Below are 24,581 nucleotides of genomic sequence, written 5' to 3' on the forward strand. Positions count from 1 at the left end.
ATGGTTCTGAAAATGTGAGAGTTGACTGAAGGACTTAGATCCATTGGTATGCCCTGGTTTCTTCATTTTACTTACTGATTCTTTTAAACAGAGCTAGACACGGATGCTGGCCTGTGTGTTAATGCAACCCTGAGCATGGCACACTAGTTTATAAGCAAGCAGTGCCTGTGCAGACTGAAGTCTTGGTTTGGCAGTAATCAGTGTGGGAAACGTCTACAGAACACCCATGTTCCCACTTCTCCCATCCATTTGAGGGTAACCCTATTGACTCTAGTAATATTTCCCCTTCCCCCCCAGCTAGGCTAAATATTGGTTAGGATATACAGTTTCTTTGAGTTATTTGAACTGCCTTTGATAAACATTGTATATTTCGTCTTAATACATTTTACTCTTAATAACCTCTGAGTTAACTTCAAATCAAAGTCAGCTGCATAAGTCCAAGATAAACTACTCAAATATTAAAACATGTTTTCAAGGTACTGTTGTGATGTAACGTACATTTTCACTAGATAGTCAGGTGTTGCTTAACAGCAACATTGATAAACTCAGGTGGTTATACAAATATCAGCATACCTCTAAAAGCCTACCACACACCTAGACTGTGTGGCATAGCCACTGTAATGTATGCAACCTGTCATTGACCTAAAGTTTATTCTGTAATAGATGATTGTATTTTCTGTCGCCAGAGTGACTCAAACATTTATCTGGTGATCAAACAATTGTTTTCATTTTGTTCTTCCCTCCACATAAAAGACCATTCTTAACTTGATAGAGCTTTTTTTTTTCTTTGTAACGTGAGTTTCCTGATTAGAAGATCACAGCAACATTTTTAAGTTACAATATTCTACCCCCTTTTTTTCAAATGTAATTGAACATAGAGGTGACCCATGGCAGTTTCTTGCAAGAGCTTTTTGCGAGTGGGCATGAGTAAAGGTAATTTTTTAAAGTAGAAACATTTACAGTGTCTGTCTTTCCTGGTCCTTTTCGACATTCATCTAGCCCCAAATAAACAATGCATATATACTGAAATAGTACTGGTAGGATGGCTGACTCTGGCTTACCATACATCTGAAAATGTTCTCTCCTAGGGGGCTCAGCAGCGTCAGAGGACCATGAGTTTGATCCGTCAGCTGACATGCTGGTTCATGATTTTGATGATGAGCGAACATTAGAAGAAGAAGAAATGATGGAAGGAGAGACAAACTTCAGTTCTGAAATAGAGGATCTTGCGAGGGTAAATGGCCTTTATTGGGGTGAAGTGGTGCAGCATGTGGAGAGGGGGTCACTGGAGACTCTGGTGCTCTGTTTATGTGGGAAATTTTGCTATAACCATAGGTGGGGTATTTAACATTTGAAGTTGAGACTTTTAAAATGGATAAAATAAAGGAATTCAAGTAATTTTCGGTAAAGTATACATCTGTGTGAGAAATGGACTATGAAAGAATCCTAAATTTTCTCTCGGGGACCTTTTTCTTCAGTTATTGCATATTTTATTTACCCTCTTCAGGGTGAGTAGATAGCCTAAATGCCATCAGTTTCCTTTTAATTAAAGTTCTAGATTTTGTCTTGTCTTTGGCTATCAGGTTTACCTTTGGCCTTTATGGTCCAATCAGTACTTTTCTTTTTGGAGAACTTTTCTCATTTGTGTTCTCTGAATTTTCCTATTCTCCATTTTCTCTCAGCTGTCCTCTACACGTTCTTTTCACCTACACCTTCAGGTTTTTGTTTTGTTTTGTTTTAGGTTTTTTGTTTGTTTGTTTGTTTGGGTTTGGGTTTTTCCAAGTCATGGTTTCTCTGTGTAGCTTTTGCTGTCCTGGAACTCAGAGATCCACCTGCCTCTGCCTTCCCAGTGCTGAGATTAAAAGTATGTGCCACCAACACCTGGCTTACATATTATTTTGATTATTGGTGCCAGACGTATACTTCAGTTCTTGTCTCTCTTAGAGACTTGCTCAGATGTATTATGAAGGTCAGCTGCGCCAGAATGTGCAGTGCTCACTAAGTACAGCAGATCTCCCAAGGGTGCACTCCTGGTCTACATGTGCACAGAGCAAGTTGGAGCCACGTGCACACCAAGTCTAAAAACTACCTAACTTTGTAGTTCATGGTTTCTGTTTGATAGTTTGTACTTCTGGATTAGCATTAATATTTCTGGTTTCATTCACCAATTTGGCTTTTCCTTTAGACATTCAGCAAATACCTCTAAAATTGTATACATTCAAAACAAAACTTAGTATTCCCTCATTACTTGTTCTTTCTATAAAAAACTGTCACTTTAAAAAATACTTATATTTATTTATTTACGTTGTTGCCTAAGTCTGGAACTAGGAAGACCTTTTCCTTCATGACTAGCATCAAGTTTATAAATAAGCCTGTCATTCCTCTCCACTAAAATACCTCTGACCAGTTCTTGCTTCATATCTACCTCACTGGGTGTTTTCTATCCTAGACTATTATGACTACTTTCTAATTGGTTTTCCTATTTCATGTGTTATTATATGCCTACTAATATATTTCTATTCAGTATCTGTAATAACCTTTCTAAAGTTTAAACTTTTATTTCAATCTCCTATAATTAAAAGAAAATATAGATTTCTTAATTTTGGCTATAAAACCAACTGCTTGATAGGACTTTTTCCATTTACCATAAACCTCCTATTAGGTTGTACCTTACTAACTGCTTTTATTCTTGGGCTAGTTCATTTGTTCCAGCTTTGAGTTTTATTTGGCTGGCACTCTGGGATCTGGATTCTCTGCCTTCTCTGGATTTGGTGTTGCCATACCTGTATGCTAATTAGAAAATGCTATATCCTATTCAGTATAGTTTAGCTTTGATTTCACACCATAGTTCATGCACATTTGTATCTGTAGGTAATACTTATGCCCTTCATTAATTTCATAAGGTAAACTGTTGTTCTCTAATAAAACTTATATGTATGACCTAATATATAAAGAAAATTATAGCAGAAACAGTGCTAGTATTTAGGTAGAGAAAAATGGAGGGTATTACTCTTGTACAGTAATTATCTGTGGTTAGAATTTAGTTGGGGATTTGAAAGGAGTCCTGATACCATTTAGTTAAATCTTGCCAGGGTCCTGTTTGGATCATTTAGTTACTAAAACTAGCATTATCCACAGGGCCTATGTATTTTTTTTTAACTTTGTCCCGAGAACTGAATTTATTTTTGGTATCTATATTGCGTATTGACTATTACAAAGGCTCTCACTGTACTGGAGGTCAGGAACAGTCTTTGAAAGGAACAGAGTAGTCAGTCACTGCTGTTTTCTTCTTTAGGAAATGTTAATTTAAATCTATAGAGGTTAGATAAGGGAAGAAAAGGAGAATAGAACTAATCCTATTTTTTCATCTCCAGCAGTTTTACAACTCAGAATCTCCTGACTTCCACATAGAACCAAGTCTGAGGTTTCAGTAGCTCCATATCTAGAACTTTCATAACCTGAGGGTAAACAGTGTGTTAGATTTCATGTAGTTAAAAGCTTTATAGCCATGAACCAAACCAATATCTTTTAAGAAGTAAACCAGTTTGTCTTCCTGATTACTCATTTGCTTATATAGAAGCAAGACAGCGGTGGGTGTGGGATTCATTTTGAGCTTTCATTTGAAGTCTGTCTTGTTTGTTTGTTGTTGTTTTAATGTAATTATGAACAATCTTCACAGTTAATTCATTCACAAATAAGCAGTAAATTCAACAAATTGCACTTTCATCTGTTTGCGTTCTTTCAGATCAAAATCAACTGAATAAGTTAAAGATAGCTATTCAAATAGTCGAATCCTTGGAAGGTAGTTTTAATTTCATTCAACTTGAATTCTAAATTTTTCAGTGAGTATTGTTGATAACGAGCTTTGATGTGTACAGTCATAGCTGTGTACCATCAGTATAAAAGATGTTATGTAAGTCTTACATTTAAGTATTCTAATAACGTTAGTGAAATGGTTAGAATTTATTGTGATATTAATAGGAGTGTTAAAGTTATTCACATAAAGTGTATAAAGTATTTGTTTGCTGTAAATTACCAGTAGCAAAATTTAACCCTTTCCAGTACTCTGTTAAAATTCAAGAGACCAAGCATGAGTACAATTCTAGTAATACAGTCAGAAGTCAGAGTACTGTCAACTACGTCTATATATTTAAATGCATTGTAAAAGGAAATCTAACAAAATCTATGCTTAATGTACAAGTTAAAGCATTGGTCACATTTCTGGTTCAGCTCTAAAACCTAGGGATCAAGGCTTTCACTAGAGTGCACTCAGCGACTGCATAGTCTAAACCTTGGAGTGACAGGTGTCCTCCGGCTCTCATTGTGTCACTTGTCTGAACTCTCCTAGCCAGTGTCCAGTTAGCTTACACAGATAGAACTGCCCCACTTACTTTTAGAGTGTTTACACACCTATTTCCTAATGCACACTGTAATGTCCATCTTTTTTATTTATGTGTCTGTCTTTATCCCTCATAGTCTTTTCTACTCAGCCCTTATCTCAGATTGCATCAGGATAATGAACATTTAACCTGAAGTCAGATTTCAAGAAAGAAAATATATGTGCATTATATAAGTAAGTAATAAGTCAGTGAGTTAGGGAATGGGGCATGTACTTTTAAAATTGCTATTTCATAAGCATATAAATTGATGGACATTGTTGAACTTTCATCTCTATGAAGACGATAATGAAAGCACTTGGCACAGTGTCTGGCATGTGATAAATTAAATCTCAGTTGTATCATTTCTGCTCTTCCCAGAGAAAGCTGATGCACAGCTGTGAGAAGGTGCTCTGTGTCCTGTAGCTTTTGTTCTCTGTTATCCTTTTTCTATGTCCTTACTCTTGGATGGTGGAAAAAACACTGCTTCTTCATGCAGTGCTTCAATGTGAGTTCAGTGAAGTCCCTTAATGCTTGGTAGAATATAGATTTTGATAATGAAACTACCTCTAAAATAGGTGATCGATAGACCCTAGTACAATGATGTCCAATTGATACTCAACGTCACCTGACCTGCTATTAACATGCACCACCCCATTCCCACCCCATCTCCACATACACAGATGTCTACCAGTCTCTGGTTAGAATCGCATGAGCGCGCGCGCGCACACACACACACACACACACACACACACCCCATGTCAGTCTGTTCTTTGACCCAAGGTTTAATGTCTTCAGTTTGTTTGTTTTTCCATGTGTTCTCTAAGAAAAATGCTGGCAAAATGCTCTGAAAGCCTCAGAGGAAGCTACATTGTGTTCACCTTTTAGCTAAGAGACTAGAGGAATCCAATAAAGCCCATCAAGGATAGATTGCTGGGAAAGTGTGGGCTGCCGTCTCAGAGAGGGTCTGCTTCTAAAACTGTCTCTAGTTACAAATAAAAATGGGCTTCTAAGCGGCACACCTTTTTAACTCTGACACCTATAAGCTGAGGTAGAAAAGACCATGCATTGGAAACCAGCTTAGGCTACAAAGTGAGGTCCAGGTCAGTATAGACATAGTGAAACCTTTTCCCGAAAGACAAAAAACTGTGTGATACTAGTAGGAACTTATCTATTCTACTTGCATTCATGTTTTCCTGTTAATCTTCTTTTGGTGGTGGTAGGGGGGCATGGTCTCAGCTCTGCACCCCAGCTTGTCTCTGTACTAACTGTGGAGTCCAGACTAGAACTCCACAGTTCTGCTCTAAGGCCTATCTGGTATGTGTCCTGTCTGGTCTCCCTGGTGCTGATTGTACTAGACCTACACCACATTCTATCTGAACTTTTATGAGTCATGTTCCTTGTACATTTTTTCAAATACAATACAGAAACATGGCACTTATGTTCAGTAAACTATGGCTGTGAACATTTTCTTTTTTCAGCCATCGAGCTTTTTTTTCCCCTCACTTTGAGTAGTGTTGGATACTGACTCAAGTTTTTCATGTGTTTTAGACTTTTGTACTTTTCTCCTTAGTTATTCTGAAAACTATAACTAAGAAATAGTATTTATTAGCTTAGGTTGCATACTAATGAACAACCAAGAATAGTTCTGATGAGTAAAGCTGACCATAGACAGTAACCACGAGGATCAGACCTGGACAAAAGATGGTCATTTAAGAAATCTAAGTGTAACAAATTAAATTTAAAAACATTGTTTTAATCTATGATTAATGTATTACGGATATTTCCATAACCTCTATATTTTTGGAATAATAATGGGAGAGGGTATAGTTTTCATTTACTAGGGAAAGCATAGTAAATATGGAAAGCTTTTATCAGGAGGGTTAGATGTTTTTAGTTTTGATGCTTAAGTGTTTCTCATCTGTTGAAATGACTGTGTACCAGTTCTGTCACTGACCTCTCTACTTGAGCCCCTTCAGGTATTGGTGAGGTCACTTTTTACCCCACCTCTGCCCTTCCTTTAGAATATTGGAGGTGACTTGAGATTTTTGAGGAATAATGTTTTATGAATTGAGTTGTACTTCTTATCTATGCTACAGTGAAGAAAACAGTCTGTGATTTAATTATTCTGTTTTTCAGAGTGAAATTCCCTTCTATACAGTTAATATGTCATCTAACCTTTTTGTAAGCTATTTGTCATGTTAGTGAAAGATTTTTAAAAACAATGTCTAAGCTTTATTTCCTGGACTATAATCACTATATCAGCTATAATCACTGGAAAGGCTGATTCGCTGGTTATCTTATCGTACACTTGTGAAATTAGTGGTCTTTTGTACTCATAGATGAAGCCTTACTTGGAAGTTTTTAAAAATAGATTAGAGACTCCTCACCTAAGACATTAGGCCAAGATACTCTAGAGTAAGACCAACATCCTGTTCTATTGATAAACTTTCAAGCTGACTTTAATCTCTTTAAATAAGGCAGATTGACAGTCAGGACCCTGAGTGGGGGTTGTTCAATATGTTCTAGAGTGGACTAAGTACTGTGGTCTATTCAGAAGATGATTTCAAAATAGAGTATGCCATTTAAACGAGCTCTGTTAAATTGTCACTCAATACTCACTTCAGTAGTAACATCCATTGTCCTAAAAAATGAACTAAAAAAAAACAAGCTGTTTATGAATTCTTAAAGCTGTTAAGAGTTATAGTTGTAAACTGCTGTGTTAGTGTTTCTTTCAGTGTGTCTCTCATACATGGCTTTAGTGGCTCTCTTATTAATGTTATAACTTCAGTCGCTCGACCTACTTCTTACTTGGGCTGCCCAGTGATTTTAAGGAAAATTACAGGAGCTGGAATTAGGAGGCCCAAGGGTTAAAGTCTTTAAACAGCATGCTCTGTATCTCTGATTTACTTCCTTAATATGAATGAAAAAGTAGCAAACATCTGGTAAGATTAGCTAACTAAGGAGACTAAGTACTTTTGGCTACCTTCATTCTTGGAAAAAGTGAAATCAAAGCACATAGCTCAGGTGCTTGACCACTAGGAAGTGCTCTGGAAAGGCTGTTGAATGTGTATGAAGAATCTCCTTTTTCTAACCTCTTTTTACTGTTTCTCTGTATTGGTTTTGAAGTTCTGTTCTGTGTAAGTACTGACTCCTAATCTCCATTTTCAGTGTCCTTGGTACAGCTTAGATGTCCATGTGCCAATTCCTTCAATACCTTAAGTATGGTTTTGGTTATACATTTAAAGTAGCACAGTGTGACTGTCAGTTATTTCATGTGGCACAGTGATGCCATGCTCGGTGCAGCATTTGCTTGTCAGACCATGGCATCTACAAGTTATTAGACCCTTCAGAACCGAGCTCTCTTCCAAAATGCTCACAGGTTGATTTACAGTGTACAGTATAAATATCAAATGGCCTTTTCTTCCTATGAGGAATTTACAGATTATAATTACTAGATTTGTTTTGTTTTGTTTTTAAAAATTTGGGTGGTGGTGGGGTGTGTGTGTCTATGTCTGTGTGTCTGTGTGTCAGGGTGTGCATGTGGGTGAGGTGCCCAGGAAGGTCAGGGGTGTCACATCCCTTGGAACTGGAGTCATAGGCAGTTGTGAGCTACCCAGTTTAGGTGCTGAGAACTGAATCCAGGTCCTCTGCACGAGCAGTAACTTCCCTAAACACACGTATACACCCCTGCATGAATTCTAATGATGGGAGATTAATTTTATGTTACCAACTTATGTTACACATTGCAATGTGTGTTTTTGTGTATATATATATATTCCCATGCAGAAATGTGTTTGATATGTGAGCTAGCTAGCTATTGATCAGTAAAGTACATGATATAAAATATATTATCTTACATGATATAAAATATAAAATATATAAGAGCACCAGTTCTCTAGGTTCTAAACTGACATGTATGTCTTTGTGTTTGTATGTATATGTTCAGATAATTTGGGTTAAACTTTGATTTTTTTTCTTTTATAATCAGAATTTATTTTTCATGATGCTTGATATCACTTGATTAGTAACTGCTTTCTGCAGAAAACTGGTTTTATTTTTCCAAATAAGGCTATTCTTCATTTTCTTCACAGTGGGTATGTCTTTTGGAGGGATTGAAGAAGGTCCTGACTGAGACCCTAAGATACACTAGTAAGATTATCAACCTTAGAGTTAGATGATGAAAATCTGACTATATTCTACTGCAGTCTGTGTGTGTGTGTGTGTGTGTGTGTGTGTGTGTGTGTTCATAAAGAAACTCTTTAATGTATGTGCCCATGTTTTCTTATTTATGTGATAGTTACTGTAATAGTTTTGTAGATATCAGTGCTGGCATGACTTACATGTAAATGAAGATTACTTTAGAAAAGTATGGATGACTTTGTATCATTTTGTGTATAATGTCTGTTCCTCCAGTGTGCTTCATCTGAGCAGGGATTTAACCTCCCTTTCTGGACATACAGAATTAGATGACATGCTGTTTTCTAATTACTCCTCTTTGTCCCAAATGATTTAGGATACTGTTCATAGTAATCCATATATAAGGGCTAACTGACTGTGGTACATGGACCAAATAATTGCAAAAATTGTAATTGATTTCAGTCTATTGACAATGATATATGGACCAATTAGAAGTGGTCAGTTTATAGAAATAAAAGAATGGGTTTTCATTTCTCCTTTTCATAATAATTTGAAATTTTCGAACATATTAGACATAACACACATATACTCCAAAGAAAACAAGTGTCAACTTAGCACTGCACAGATTTATAAATCCTAGCATGGAAATCCTAAATCACTGATCTCAGAGATTGACGTGTTTTGATGTATTTAGGAAGGCGACATGCCAATCGACGAGCTTCTCAGCCTCTATGGTTATGGCAGCACTGTTCAGTTACCTGAAGAGGAGGAGGAGGAGGAAGAAGAGGAGGAAGAAGGTGAAGATGATGAAGATGCGGACAATGATGACAACAGTGGCTGCAGTGGGGAAAATAAAGTAAGTTAGTGCACACTCAGTAGGTTCTGTCTTACATACAGAACATTTATTTCCCCGGGTCTCTGTTGGATTAGTGAAGCACAGAGAGCACTAAACTCTAAATATAATTTTCACAGGAAGATTAAGTCTTAAAAATAAAAATACAGAAAAGGGTGATAGAAAAATTGAGAATTCCTTATGATCCGCATCTTTGAGATAAATTTGATCTATGTCCTTTCAGATTTTTTTTTTTGCTTTGTCTAAATAGTCCCAACTTAAGAAAAAAAAAAAAGTTGTTTTAAATAATACAGGCTGACTGTCAGCTCTGTATTCAGTTTTTAAAATTCACTTTAGATATATGAGGGTCACATTGCTTTCCCTAATGTTAACACCTGCTGTAACTTTGTCTTTATCAAAACTAAGAAATTAGCATCGCTAAGCTCCCTTAGCACCTAACTCTATAAATGCCTAGGACTATAAGTCCTATGCCAAAGAGTCACATTACAGTTAGTGTGCTCATCATAATTTTACAGTTACAGCTGAGACACAACTTGACTACTGGGCTGCAAGGCATTCTTTATACTGTAAATACTTTTTTTATTCTATAGGAAGAGAATATAAAGGATTCATCGGGTCAGGAGGATGAAACTCAGTCTTCCAATGATGATCCCTCACAGTCTGTTACTTCCCAAGATGCTCAGGAAATAATCCGCCCACGTCGATGTAAATATTTTGATACAAGTATGTATTATTATTGCTGAAGTTAGAATGTAATTTCCACTCTTCTGTATTACTTAAACTTCCAATGTGGTTCTATTGCTATTTGAACTCACTGATTCTGAAATTGCTTTCCAAGGATCAGACTCTAGTAGGTGCCTTAGGTAGCTGAGGATGACCTTGAATTTCTGATCTCCTGTCTACCACCCAAATGCTGGAATTACAGGCTTGGGGCACTAGGCCTCGTTTCATACAAGCAACCAGCCAGCCCTGTAAATCATCCTCATTTGAGTGTAACCAAGCAACAACTTGCCCAGCATGGATAAAATAGAAATTGGGGAGAATAATGGTTTTTAAAATGTATCCAGGCGTGATCTTCCACCAAAGTTTTGCTACAAAATTCCCAAAGAAACATTCTTTGGAAAATACTGTTTTGTCTCAGTCCTTGTTTATTACTTGATTTTAAATCTCTTGACCCAATTTAGCCGACCTTTTGACATATCTAAATATTTGGTGATAGGTATAAAAATGCAAAGATAATATCAGTATGGACAGAATAAGTGTCTATTTTATAGTATCATTTTCTTATGTATTCTAGATAGTGAAATAGAAGAAGAATCTGAAGAAGATGAAGATTATATTCCCTCAGAAGACTGGAAAAAGGTATTTTCCCAAAACTTAACTTTTTAATAAATCATATATATTAGTGAATTTAATGTATTAGTCTTATTGTGACATTTAAACAGTATGTAAATGTTGGTTTAAGTTCTTCATTATTATATCCAACTAAGAAATGCATTTATCTTTTCACAGAATGTGTGGGTAGAATGGAGTTTTGCTGAGTGTATTGATATTCACACATATATTAGAAATCCAAATTTCTAACCTAGTCCTGAAGTAATACAGAATTAGAATTTTGTTGCCTTGTTAAAATGTGACCTTTTAGTGTTTAAGATCGCAGTTTCCCACGTCACGTTGCTTATTAAAGAAGGCTCAGTATGACTGAATGCAGTGTTGGTGTTTTATATGGGCTGCTCTATAAATAAAAAACTAGCTTCTGAAATAAACTTGACATTAGGGTTTTTTTCCTTAAAATGTTACATAGCATTATTTAATTAACCAAACAGTTAAATTGTAGAATTTAATTTTACGATGTTGCATAGGAGTTGAACCTCTTAGGAAATCATAATACACACTATGGTTTGGTTAGAGCAAATCATTTCTATAGAAGGATGTTTTCCTTAGCAAGAGATGATTACCTGATCTGTCCTCTTTAAAAAAAAATAACACCATTTGAGTTTGTTGTTGTGGGTTTGTTTGTTTTTGTTTTGTTTTGTTTGTTTTTCCCATTTTTTTCGGGTTTTGTTTTGCTATTTTCTGTCTGGGTATTTTGCCTGCATGTGTATTTGTTCCTGTTGAAACAAAGCAGCCATCACAGAGCAACTTTGACTACGATGTTTTCTTATATGAGAAGGAGCTGTAGTGAGTCATCAGAGATTGAGTTATTACCTTCTGCACTTCCTTTTCTACTGTGTGCAATTCTTTCCCATCTGGGGAGGTGCCAGAGTATACAGTGTAGATGATTATCTGAAGGGGATTCCATATAAGATCCATAGGGAATAATTATCTATTCTGTGTTAAGACGTAAGGAATATGGCTATTTGGGTCTCCTTAGAAGAAGTACAGGTAGAATAAAGTAAAAAGAGGCACAGGGATTGGCAGCAGAAAATACTATTTAATGTCAGTTCTGAAATAACCACATAGAAGAAGTTTGTTGTATGTGGCCGTCTTTCTTGAATACTGAAAAATCTGGTTTTCTCTGTAATAGATCACTGGATTTGTCATGTTGGACATGTCTGAAGCTACAGTAGGTAGAATAAGGTGCTGTTGACAGAGGTGGCAACAGCAGCAGAGAGAAAGCTCTCAGACCCCTAGAGTGATCTAAACTTCCTGCAGCATGTTTATACCTGTGATGTGTCATTTTTCACTTTGAAGTGTCAGGTTCGTCAGTTATGATCCCCATGTCATGAGACATCTCATTGGTGATTTCCAGTTGACTTTCTTGAGAGCCAGTTTCAAACCTTTTTTAAAGAAAGTCAAGCACTAACCTCTAAAACAAAGACTTGGTTTGGAAGTGAGTGTGCTTAGTTCCTGCCAAACTTCTTACAGACCTTTATGTTTTTATCCCCTTATCTTAAAGCTCAAACTTACGTGTAATTTAAAATTGCCTGTGTTAAGCAGTGAGCTCTATCACTAGAGTTTCTACTCACTATGAGTAGAAACCTGAAGACTTCAATTTCTAAAAATGTCCTAGTGGTACTGATACTGCTGGTGCAGTTATTTTAAGTATAGATGTTCTGAAAAATACCCAAAGTTGACTTTTCTGATTTTCAGGCTATTTTTTATTATTTTAATTAAGCAAAATTCATTTAGTAATTTTTAGTATATCATTATCATCATTATTTCCTATCCAATCATATATAAGCCCCTGGCTATTATTAACTCATTCATCCTCACAATACTACCATGAGGTAGTAATGTTTTTATGACAGAGACCAGAGTCAGTTTACCCAAGAAGATACTGAAGCTAGACATGAACATTAGATGTATATCACCATATCTTTTTTTTTATGTTTGAAATAGGAAATCATGGTAGGCTCCATGTTTCAAGCTGAGATTCCAGTTGGCGTTTGTAGATACAAAGAAAATGAAAAAGGTGAGTTAAAGTTAAATACCTGAACTTTTGAAGTGATGGACTTATCCTGAGGGGATGGTGTGAGTTTGTGTACAGATACACAACATCTGTTTGTGCTTATGTGGAGGCCAGAGGTCAAGGTTGGGTTCCTTCCACAGTTGACTCTTCGTCTTGAGACACAGGATTTATTTTGCTATGCTGGATGGACAGTGAACATCTCTGTTTCTACCCATAGTGTCTAGATTACAGATGCTGTTGGGCATCCAAACCTGTGTTTTCAGGCTTGTACAGCAGACACTATACCCATTGAGACATATCCCCAGCCCTGGTCTGTTAATTAACATACAAAATGTGATAAGAACATGACAGCCTACTAAATAACTCTTAATGGCTTATATATAAAAGAAACTGTTATATTAGTCATACTGCTTACCATGTTTCCAGTTTTCTCTGTATAAATAAAACAAAAAACAAGTGAATTCTGAAGGTGTGTGCCCTAAAATGTCCAGCCATATATATATCTCTTTTATAAACATGTTTTTCTGTATTTTAAATGTTCCAAACTTGGTAGTTTCTAGCTTTTATTACTTTTTAATTACCAGTTTGAAAACCAACTGATAAGTGGTTGCTTATTTACTTCTAAAACTCAGTACTACTAAAAAGGAATGTTTTGTTATTTGTGTCTTAAAATCATTGGGAAATACTACTTGTATATTTAAATTTTGCAGTTCTTTTTAAGCATTTACATCAAAGTCCTAAGGCCAGTCAACATCTAATAATGTAAAGTAAATGAGGATTTTGGTTTTTCTGTTTTCTTTTGGGTTTTTTTAAAGAGCACCTACCTCTTTTTTAGGTGGGTTATAGAAAGAAGGCATATGTGTCCTGAATGAGTTCATATGTGGTACAGTGTGACTTGAAGCCATGAAGCCAAGAGTGCATTTCGTTTTCATTTTCTTAATATTACAGCTTTACACAGAGCACCTTAGAGTTGAGGTTTTGATGTTTATTCTCATTTTACCATTTCCACTAGATACTTTGTTTTAAATATATGCCTGCTCTCCTGACTACAGGAGGTGAGAAGTAGGATGATACATCACAGGCTATTAATTTTGTAGCCAACTGTTTTAATATCACTGGCCCTTGCCTTTAGCAAGTTTGTCTAGCTTAGCTCCTGTAACACATAGAACCATTGAGGGCACCAAAGAGGAGTCACTTTGTTCTATGCTGGAATTCTGTATATTCCATATGATTGTGTGCAAAAGAATGAATGGTCTGTTGTCTTCTGTATATAATTGAAATTTTAGTACTGTGTCTATACAATAGCAGGCTATAATCACAGCTGAGTTCCTCTCTTCTGTTAGTAGGAAACTGAAAGGTAAATTTTTGTTCCATTTTACTAGATGTCTTAAATTTTTTTGCTATGAAAATAATGCCTATATTTTGAAAGTTTCATATTAAGGGCTGAGAGTGTGGCTTAGTGGTAAACACTTGGTGTATGGTGTACATACCATACACAAAGCCTTAGTGGGTTCACTCCCTAGCACACGACAAGCCTTTTAGTAGATGAAAGGAAAACATGATAGTTTGGTATCATGATTAAAGGATTATCTCTTCTTGTTCTTGACCTTTTAATATCTATAGTCAAATATCATAGTAAATAAATTGTAATTTCTATACCTTTAATTCTAACCCTTAGGAGGCAGAGATGGGTGGATCTCTGTGAGTTCAAGTCCAGCCTGGTCTACAGAGCTACACAAAGGAATCCTATCTCAAAAAAAAATGTCTATTCTGGCTTAACATTTTCATGATTTTAGAAATCATTCGTGTATAATTTATTTGCAGTAAGGTGTAAATTTGATGAGAAGCTTTTTATTTCTGCTTTTTTCTTTTTGAGATTGGATTTCTTAGGGGTTCAATCTGTGTTCCTGGCTTGCCTCAGTCCCACAAGTGCTGGGATCAAATATGTGTGCTGCCATGTCTGGTTTTTACTTGAGAGATTAAGTATACTTGGTAGATTAGGGAGACCAGACAGGACGCAGGAAAGTGACGTTGTCTGAAGAAGTCAGGAGGCAGGCTGCTGCTGTTCAGGACCCTTGCCTTAACTTGAAGTTTCAGAAGTTCCCATTTTGAGGGGAGGGCAAATAATGTGAGCAAAATGTGAGATCTATTTCTTTGTAGTGTACCCTGAGAACATAAAGCAAATATCATTATTACACAAGATACTGTTAAAAATAAAGTTTGCAAAAAGATATTGCTGACTGGTGCATTCCTGTTGTAAAACCCAAGTGCTGAGACACATCTTGATCTGTTGTCTGGGCTGACCTGGAACTTGCTATTTTCCTGCTTGAAGCTCCCAATTAGATAGATAACAGGTGCGTGCCACCATGCCTGGTTCTGATGTCCTTGTAGAGATGGATCAGAGTTCTTTTCAGTGATGAAAGATACCCCCTCCCCCCACAATGACTTCAAAAGGACGACAGATGTAGGTCTGTCCTTAAATTTGGCTTTACTGGACTCTTGCCCACCGGTTATCACTCCTGATGTAAACACTTAAAATTTAGAACTTACTGATAGACACTCACTAGGCATTTCTCTATGAAACCTGCATTTATTTTGGTTACAAAAATATCCTTGATTATACCTTCATTTACATTTGTTTATAGTTTTATATGAGTTATAATTGATGCTTGACAAACTACACATGTCTTGCTGTCTGGTAGCTGACTTCTTTGGCCCATGGACACCAAAACACAAATACTCAAGTCTCTTATGTGACTTGGAATTTGAATGCAGCCTGTGGACATCCTCTCTCATATGCTTTAAGTCATCTCTTGGTTATTGTATAATGTAAATGCTCTGTGAATCAAATTGTTTCTTAAGGAATAATAACAAAGGACAGTTATGTGGTCAGTGCAGACACAAACTTTTTTCCTGAGTGTTTTCATGCTGTCGTTAATTAAGTGCACAGATGTAGAGCCTGTAAGTACAGAGGATTCATTTTACAGTCGCTATTCCATCTCGCTATCCTTAATGCCCAATGTTTGATGTTTGTCACATATCTGCGTTTGTGTGCATATTGCCTATGCAGTGTGGATTTAGAGAGGCTCCAGTTACTCTCAGCTCACTCTCATTACTGACTCTAGTGTAGTTGTCTAAAGGGCATTGTGTCATCCTGAAATAATCAGAGCTGGCTGTTGACCAGCCTTACAGGAGGCTAACTCACCATGTGGCGCCACCTGGTGATGGCCCTCTTCCCAGTTTAAGGATTTACAGAATATTGTCAGTGATTCCAAAAATGTCTTCTAGGTTATATAGTTTGGAGAACCTGGGGATTCAGACACCTACCCCTTCACTTACTCTTTAAGACGTGAGACAACCTTTTAAACATAAGTAATGAGGAATCAGTTCCCTTTGCAGAACAGAAAACAGAAACTAGTACTCTGTCCAAATTCACTTATGAAGGCAGTCAGCATATTTCAGTTTTTGGCCTTTATTATGCTAGCAGTTAGAAAAGAAGGACATTTCTCTATATATTGTCTTTTAAGAAGAGAGTATATATTGAGAGTACCAGGAAATGGTGGATTTTAAAGTATGTGTGTGAAAATGGAGGAAGAAACAATTGAATCACTGCCCAGCATAGAAGAGATGCTCAATTAGCTGCTAATTCCTCTTTATTACACAAGGTATTTTGATAGTCATCCTGTGTCTCTATCAAGTGATTTTTCTTTCTGTTCAAATTTAAATATTTGTTTCTTGTTTTTAAAAACAAAGGACTTACAAGCTTTGTTCAACTAGATTTCCATTCTGCTATGCTGACACTGTCATATCTCCCCTTCCCGTGCAAACTTCTCTGAAAGTTTTGGTTTTATTTCACTTTCTATTTGCCTTTCCAGTCCCTTCTAATTTTCTAGTTCACGTGTCCTCATGTCCTTTTTAGTAGACCCAGCAGGCCTCTTTCTAACCCAGGTCACTCTGGGACTTAACCAGGCTTGGAACTCACTCTGGCAGTACTTGTCTTGCTCCTCCAGTGCCCCACTTGAGGTACTGATTCCATTTTAGGCTGCGACTTCTGGGTTTCATCGTGTGTCTGTCATTTAGACTCATAAGGCCCTGTCGCAGGTTGTGTACTGTTTTTATTTTTTTAATTTTGCTGAGATTTAGGCTTTACTTTTTGGGTGGGGGGCAGTAGAGGCAGGATTTCTCTGTTGTAGACCTGGCTATCCTGAACCACCCCTAATTCATTGATCTAACTGTCTCCCCAGTGCTGGGAATAAAGGCTTGTGTTGCCACTGCCCAGCTGACTTTCATCACTTGGGAAGCTGAGGCAGGGAGATGATAATTTGGGGCAATATCATTTGATATTGCATTTGGAATGCAATATCAAGACCCTGTCTCATAAAAAGAAAAAAAAAACAGTGGGGACTGGCAAGATAGTTCTGTGGGTAAAAGCACTTGTCACCACACCTGATGATCTGAATTTGATCCTTGAACTCCACATATTAAGAACTGACTCCCGCCGGGTGGGAGTGGCATATGCCCTTAACCAGCAGAGGTAGGTGAATTTGAGGCTAGACTGATCTACCAAGCAAGTTCCAGGACAGACACATGTGGGGACTCCCACAAGTCTTCTGACCTCCCATGTGTGCTGGGGCACAGACACAATACATACAGAGAAAATAAATGTCATTTCTAAAAAGACTGAGTTATTTGTTTAGTGATATGTCTAATGTCCTACATAAATAATAATATGTTGATTTTGGGTAGTTTTAACATTTGTTTTATTAATTTAGTGTATGAAAATGATGATCAGCTTCTGTGGGATCCAGAATATTTACCAGAAGATAAAGTGATTGTCTTTCTTAAGGATGCATCTAGAAGAACAGGGGATGAGAAAGGTGTAGAAGCAATTCCTGAAGGATCTCATATAAAAGACAATGAACAGGTCTGTGAGTAAGGAATAACTACTGGGGTGTCCTCATAAAGGACTGTCGGCATTGAGTGTGGGTGTTCTGTCCACCTGAACTTTTCTCTGAAGTTTGGAATTAGCACAGTACCTACTCTTAGTGTGCTTACACCAGTGATGTAACTTCAGCTCCAAGAAACAGAAACCTTTCTTTGCCTAAGTATACTTTCTGTCAGGTTTTTAAAAGTTTTCTTTTGGAGTTTGTTTTGCTTTCCATTCTCTCTCTGAGACTCCGTGACTCTGATAGAGTTGGCACGTGCATCTCAGATAACCATTATGTACTTAGTCAGATTAATACCTTCCATGAACCTAATATAAGCAGTTTTAAAAAACTGTTGTTGGTTTGTTTTCTTTCTCAATTTGTTTAAAATAATTAGGAATCCCAGAAGGCTTCAAAGAATTGCAGCTTAAACAGAACATTTTGTGTGAAGTCAGTATCTCAGTTACTGCGTCACTGTGGTCAGCGAGTTACATGCCCTCTACTGCACATAGCAAGAGGGCATATAAAGTTAGGAGTGCAGTTTTTTTCTTGATGCTTTGTATATTGCTTTTACTATAATTGATCCAGAAAGCATAGAAACAAATAAATATATGATTGAGAAAATTGTGCTCTTAAAAACATGCATCAGCCTGAATTGTTCATAGCCTCTGAGTCTTAGGTAAAAACCTTTATTTTTCTAGGCTTTATATGAATTGGTTAAATGCAGTTTTGATACAGAAGAAGCCTTGAGAAGACTGAGATTTAATGTCAAAGCAGCTCGAGGTAAGCACATGCTACCCTTTTGTTGTATGACTTGGCAGAAATTTTTACATTTTAGGCTTTTCCGTTTTCCTGAATGTGTCTTCAGCTTACTAGTTCTAGTCTTTCTGAATTTAGTAGATAGTTCCAGAGCAAGTATCATTCAAAATATTATAGGGAATGGGATTAAAATTGTTCTATTATGTAAAATCAGGGCATTCAAGTGAAAGTCTGGAGTATATATCTTCCAGTTTCCAAACATATTTAAAGATTTTTATCTTTGATCTTTATAATAGCCCCGTGAGCTAAGTACTATAACACTTACTGCCTAACTTTAAAATTATGAGTCTGGGACTACTGAGCTGGCCCAGGGGGCAAAAATGGTTGTACCTTAAGCCTAACAACTTGGATTGGATGACTAGAGCCTAACAACTTGGATTGGATAGCTAGATAGAGCCCATGTAGAAGAAGCAGGAAAGAACTAGTTCCATAAAGTTGTTTTCTGGTCTCCCTAAACTCACCATGCTGCACATAACCCGGATACACGTACACACACAAAGATACAGGTAAAAACGTATTAAGTGGAATTGTGAGATTTAGCTCTCTAAGCCAAAGTATTGTGGCTGAAGCAAGTGTAATTCATAAGCAATAAAGCTATAGTTGAAACCCACATTTTTGCTTTTTTACTCTTAAGTTTAACTTCTAGTCCACTGCACTAAAAGTACTGTGTATGTATCTGTAGACAGGACAGTAATGGATTACTTATTTACTTGGAATCAATCTGAAGGCTCTTTAATCTCTGAAAACCTAACTATTTAAGACTCAGCTGTCATGGTGCCTGACAACCTAGAGGGCAAACTGAAAAAATAGGTGTTGATCCTCAAAGGAGAGTTGGAGGGTATTGTTAAAGCATTGTAGTTGGGCATAACCTAGCTAAGGAGAGTATTTGAGGGGAAATTTTGAGAACAAAGTATTTTTGGAGAGTATTTGAGGGGAAATTTTGAGAACAAAGTATTTTTACTGGTACCAATTATGCTCCTAAAAGAGGGTGAAGAAGCGGCAGAACATAATTCCATATAGAGTCCAAAGTCAGAAAGAACTTACGAAATTGAAGGAATGGAAAGGTGGCTAATGTCAGTTGGGCTAAGAAGAACTGAGGAGATCTATAAGAGGCGGCATGCAGTAGAAGCATCACAGATTGGAGGCCTGGCTGGAGCTATAGCATGACCTTGTCTCAACAGGGAAGAAGGAACAGGTAGTCCAAATTTGAGATTGGAGAATTTAGGACCAAATTGTTCCAATTTTTATTAAATCAGGAATTTGTACCACTATCATTTGCAATGGCAGTATTAGCATTCAAGATTAAGATACTCCCTTCATTTACATTTTACACTTTTGCTTTCAGTTTCCTCTTTGTATATTAATTATATTAATTTGCTCTTATCCCCTCATTTTGCCAGAGGAATTATCTGTGTGGACAGAGGAAGAATGTAGAAATTTTGAACAAGGGCTGAAGGCCTATGGGAAAGATTTTCATCTGATTCAGGCTAATAAAGTAAGTAAAGATTTATGCCTCCTTTTTACAAAAAGAAATTTAGTTTAATAACCTAAATTGTCTTAGCTTGCTGTTTCCTAGTGTTAAAGTTTATGTAATCAATACTATAATCTTTTTATTTACAACTAATTCGAATATTTATGCTGCCTGACATATTTGCCAGGTGACTTTTCAAGGCATGATAACTGTAAGTATTTAAGAATTGAATTCATTTATAAGTCTTTTAGTCAACTTCTCAGATTGTGTATGCAGTGCAGTTATTATGGCCTTCTTTCTGTTATCTGTGATAAGAGATCTGTCTACATTTTTAAAATAATAATTTTATTCATTCGTTTGAGATTTCATACAATATATTTTTAATCATATTCTTTTCCTCTAACCCCTCAATATCCTATCCAACCATCTTTATGTTGCTTCCTTCTTTAAATACACATATACATGCAGATGCACATATGGCAGGAGCATCTCAGCCTGTCTTCCTGGATGTGGAGCATGGTTCTGAGTGTCCGTTAACCTGTCACTCATTGAAGAAAACATGTTTCCTCTTCCAGCAGCCATCAGTTGCAAACTCCTCCTTAAAGTAATTTTGAAATTGTAAAATGTCCTTAACATCAAATTTGCAGTGAAAATATTTGTGTGATATATTTGTGTGCTGTAGTGTGTAAGTCAAAGGACAACTCTTGAGTCTCTCCTTTCCTCAGGTAGGAAGGACCTTGGGATTGGACTCAGATTGTCAGTCTTAGTGACAAGCACCTTTACCTGCTGAACCATTTTACTTACCACAATTAAAATATTTTCTTTACAGTTACCTAAGTCCTAATTGGTCTTTACTCATATTCTTTTAAGTGATATTTTCCAGAGGCATCAATCACAGCAAGCTTAACATGATGGATTAATATCCATATATAAATATATATATAAATAATAGTCACACAGTATATATCCTAAAGAAGTCCATAGTAACTTGAAGATTTGAGCATTTAATTATTTTTAAAAGTTTTTTATTGTATTTATTTATCCATGAATGTGGAAGGGTACATCCGGCATTGCTAGTGAATCACCCACCAGTTAAGAACCAATGCTACTTTTGTAGAAGGCCCACATTTAATACCCAGCACTCATGTTGGGTGACTCACAACCACCTGTAATTCTAGGTCAGAGGATCTTACACCTTTAGCTTCGACTGGCACTTGCACGTGCGTGCGCGCGCGCACACCACACACACACACACACACACACACACACACACAGAAAGAGAGAGAGAGAGAGAGAGAGAGAGAGAGAGAGAGAGAGAAGTCAAAAAATATCTACATCTTTAACAAAAGAAAAACATCAGTGATGAAAGAGAAACTTGGAGCTTTGAGTGTTTAGTGTCCAAAGGGTGGCACCCAGTGTGTCCAAATCCAGTGCATTCAGCACCTTGGGAAAGAGTTGTGTTATGTTAGTGACTGACTGCATTTTCCTGAATTTGTTCTAAAATTCATTTTTCCAGGTTGAAAAGTGCATTTTATTTTTCTAGTATTCCTTGCATGCAAATTACTACCAAGTTGGATCACCTCTCTAGGGCACCTCTGGAACGTAACTGAAAGTATAAAGGAAACCCCTCCTCCCCCCTTGGTGTGACTTGAAATACTTACTAGCTCATTTGGAATCATGAGCCAGATTTTTATTGTGTGCTTTATTAAGACTATAACTTTGAATTTTTTATTTATTTATTTTTTTAATAAATGTTTGAGTCAGGTTTCAGTGCTGAAGAGTCATCTACCATATGCTGTATGCTGTCCTTAGTAGTTTAGTGAGCAAAGTTAGGAGAGTAATTTTCTGAGGTTCCCATGTGAAAATACCAAGTTGTTCTTTTTATACTTGGAATCATTCTTCTGTTTTGTGGGCTTATTTCATGAAGATTTTATATTGTGGTAACAGCATACTCTCAAGATAGATATCTTGGCTTTTGCTTTTAGTAAATTACAACTGACTTGCTTGAAATCATTCATTAGGAAGCAAAACATTGAAAGTATTTTCTTCATGTCTATTGATTAGTGTTTTACTTGTATTTGTGCCAGATATGTTCCTGGTGCCCAAGGAGGTCAGAAGAGAGCACTAACTCTTCTAAAACTGGACTGAGCCGCCATGTGGGTGCTAGAAACTGGGACCTTTGGATACGCACTAAATGCCCTTTCTCCAGCCCTTACTGCTTTGCAACTTTTATTAAGTTTAAGCAGAGGGAAAGAAAGGGGATAAAAAAAAAATCTATGTTAGATAAAAAAGGGTGTTATCAACAGCTAAAATCAGTGCCAAAAAATGTTTTTGTCAAGATGAGAAATTTGTAGACTAAAACTCTTAACCACCTTGTTTCCAGAGCGCTACTGCATGTTCCATTTCTCTTTGAAACATATTTTATTCTTACACATCAACTTTGCCAACTCTCTAAGGTAGTAGCAATGGAGATTTTTTTTTCTTTTTTCATTTTTTTTTAAATTGGGTATTTCTTATTTACATTTCAAATGTTATTCCCTTTCCCAGTTTCCTAACCCTTAACCCCTCCCCCTCCCATTCTATAAGGGTGTTCCCCAGCCAATCCACCTCCCTTACTCCCCCCCAACAATCCCCTACACTGGAGGTCCAGCCTTGGCAGGACCAAGGGCTTCCCCTTCCACTGGTGCCCAGCAAGGCCATCCTCTGCTACCTGTGCAGCTGGAGCCCAGGGCCTGTCCTTGTGTACTCTTTGGCTAGTGGCTTAGTCTCTGCAATGGAGATTTTTTAGCAGCGCTATTTGTTGATCATGAGTTTCAGATGTTTAGGAAGCCGGTCATTTGCATGCCACAGTAGTGTCTTAATATACAAAACATAAGCACTAGTGTCACAGTTTCTCTTCCCTGGCATAGTTTCAAACATTTTGGGAAGCCAATGAGTCTAGATTGTTGTTGGACTAATAAAGGGATCTTTTATATTTGTGTTTGTATTTTGTATTTGTTCCTATGAGAACTGTCTGTACTGTTCACTGTCCCTCCCACTGGTCATGGTGGTGGTGGTGGTGGTGATAAGTATGATGACTTGATACTTGATTTTTGGAAGGATTTTTTGTCCGTTGATCAGTTGCTTATTCTGTTTTGGATTTTTGTTTTGTCTCTGTTTCTAAGAGTCTTATATGACCTAGAATGGCCTCAAACTAGCTGAGAATGAGCATGGCTAGGAATGACCTTGACCTCCTCATCCTCCTGCTTCCACCTCCCAAGTGCTGGGATTATAACAAACATGTCCCGTAAGACCTCATTGGGTGATGTTTGTTTGTTTTCTTTTGAACTTTTGGGTTTCATTCTTGGTGCCTTTTTTATACACATATTATACTCTGTTCTTCCGTCGACACCTCACATTCGTCCTTTCAGGTAGTAACCTCTTTGCTTTCATGTCATATCCATGCTGGTGACTTCTGAGCTGGTTACACATACACAAATTTACATCTAGATTTTTATATGTAAGAAAACACTATTTTTAAATGTAAGAAAACACTATTTTCCTTTTTAGTCTGGCTTATTTGATTAGCATAAGACTTCCATATTCTTGACAATGTTGTAATTTCATTTTATTCTCTATAGCTGAAGAAAATTGTATTGTGTGTGTACATTTTTTATATCCATTTATATTTTATATCCATGGGCAGTTAGGCTCATTCCATTTCTTGGCTGTTAGGAGGAATAGTGTAACAGTAAACATGGATATTCCAGTAGCTCTGTGATGTGCTGACTTGGGTATGTAAGTGGGAATGATGTAGGTGGGTCACATTGTAGTCAGGTTTTGGTTTTGTGTGGAATCTCCATACTGATCTCCATTTTAGTTTTACTAGTTTACATGCCTGTCAAGAAGTGTGCAATTGGGCTGGAGAGATGGCTCAGTGGTTAAGAGCACTGACTGCTCTTCCAGAAGTCCTGAGTTCAAATCCCAGCAACCACATGGTGGCTCACAACCAACTGTAATAAGATCTGATGCCCTTTTCTGGTGTGTCTGAAGACAGCTACAGTATATTTATATAGTAAATAAGTAATTTTTTAAAAGAAAAGTGTGTAAGTGTCCTCTTTTTCCACATCAGAGGGCATGTGTCTTCCCACACCCACTCAGCATTTGTTCTCAGTCATTTTGTTGCTTATTTTTTGTGATAAACCATTCTGATTTGGGTAAGATTGGAGTCCTAAAGCAGTTTTAGAGTGCATTTCCCTGAAGGCTAAGAATCCTGAGTACTTGGTATTCATTGGCCATTTTAGAGTTCATTATATATCCTAAATAATTAATCCACTTCAGATAAATAGATTGTGAAAGTTCTCTCCTATTCTGTAGGTTGTTTCTTTACTCTTAGTTTTTATTTGCTGGACAGAAGCTTTTCATTGCATGCAATCCCATTTATCATTTCTTGGGTTTGTTTTTTATGTTGGTGGTAGCATCTTGGAAAGTCTTCACCTGTACCTGTACCTTCAACAGTTTAGCCTATGGCCGTTTCAGAGGTTCAGATTTTATATTAAGGTCTTTGATTCATTCTGAGTTGATTTTCTACAAGGTTCAAGATTCA

General features: G+C 36.9%; 1 protein-coding gene across 21 annotated transcripts in view; it reads left to right on the plus strand.

Moving 5' to 3' along the window:
* Window positions 1-24,581, plus strand: part of Mier1 (MIER1 transcriptional regulator) — a 51,540-nt gene that overhangs the window by 16,230 nt on the left and 10,729 nt on the right. For 20 of the 21 annotated variants that reach the window (XM_017593373.3, XM_017593374.3, XM_006238479.4 and 17 more), the window contains 8 exon segments: window positions 1,089-1,234; window positions 9,211-9,372; window positions 9,960-10,092; window positions 10,667-10,731; window positions 12,712-12,784; window positions 17,554-17,705; window positions 18,408-18,489; window positions 19,926-20,020. In XM_017593373.3, coding sequence (XP_017448862.1) covers window positions 1,089-1,234; window positions 9,211-9,372; window positions 9,960-10,092; window positions 10,667-10,731; window positions 12,712-12,784; window positions 17,554-17,705; window positions 18,408-18,489; window positions 19,926-20,020 — 908 coding nt within the window. 21 annotated transcript variants of the gene reach the window in all.

The sequence above is a fragment of the Rattus norvegicus genome, chromosome 5 (assembly GCF_036323735.1).
Source record: "Rattus norvegicus strain BN/NHsdMcwi chromosome 5, GRCr8, whole genome shotgun sequence".
In the NCBI taxonomy this organism is placed as follows: Eukaryota; Metazoa; Chordata; class Mammalia; order Rodentia; family Muridae; genus Rattus; species Rattus norvegicus.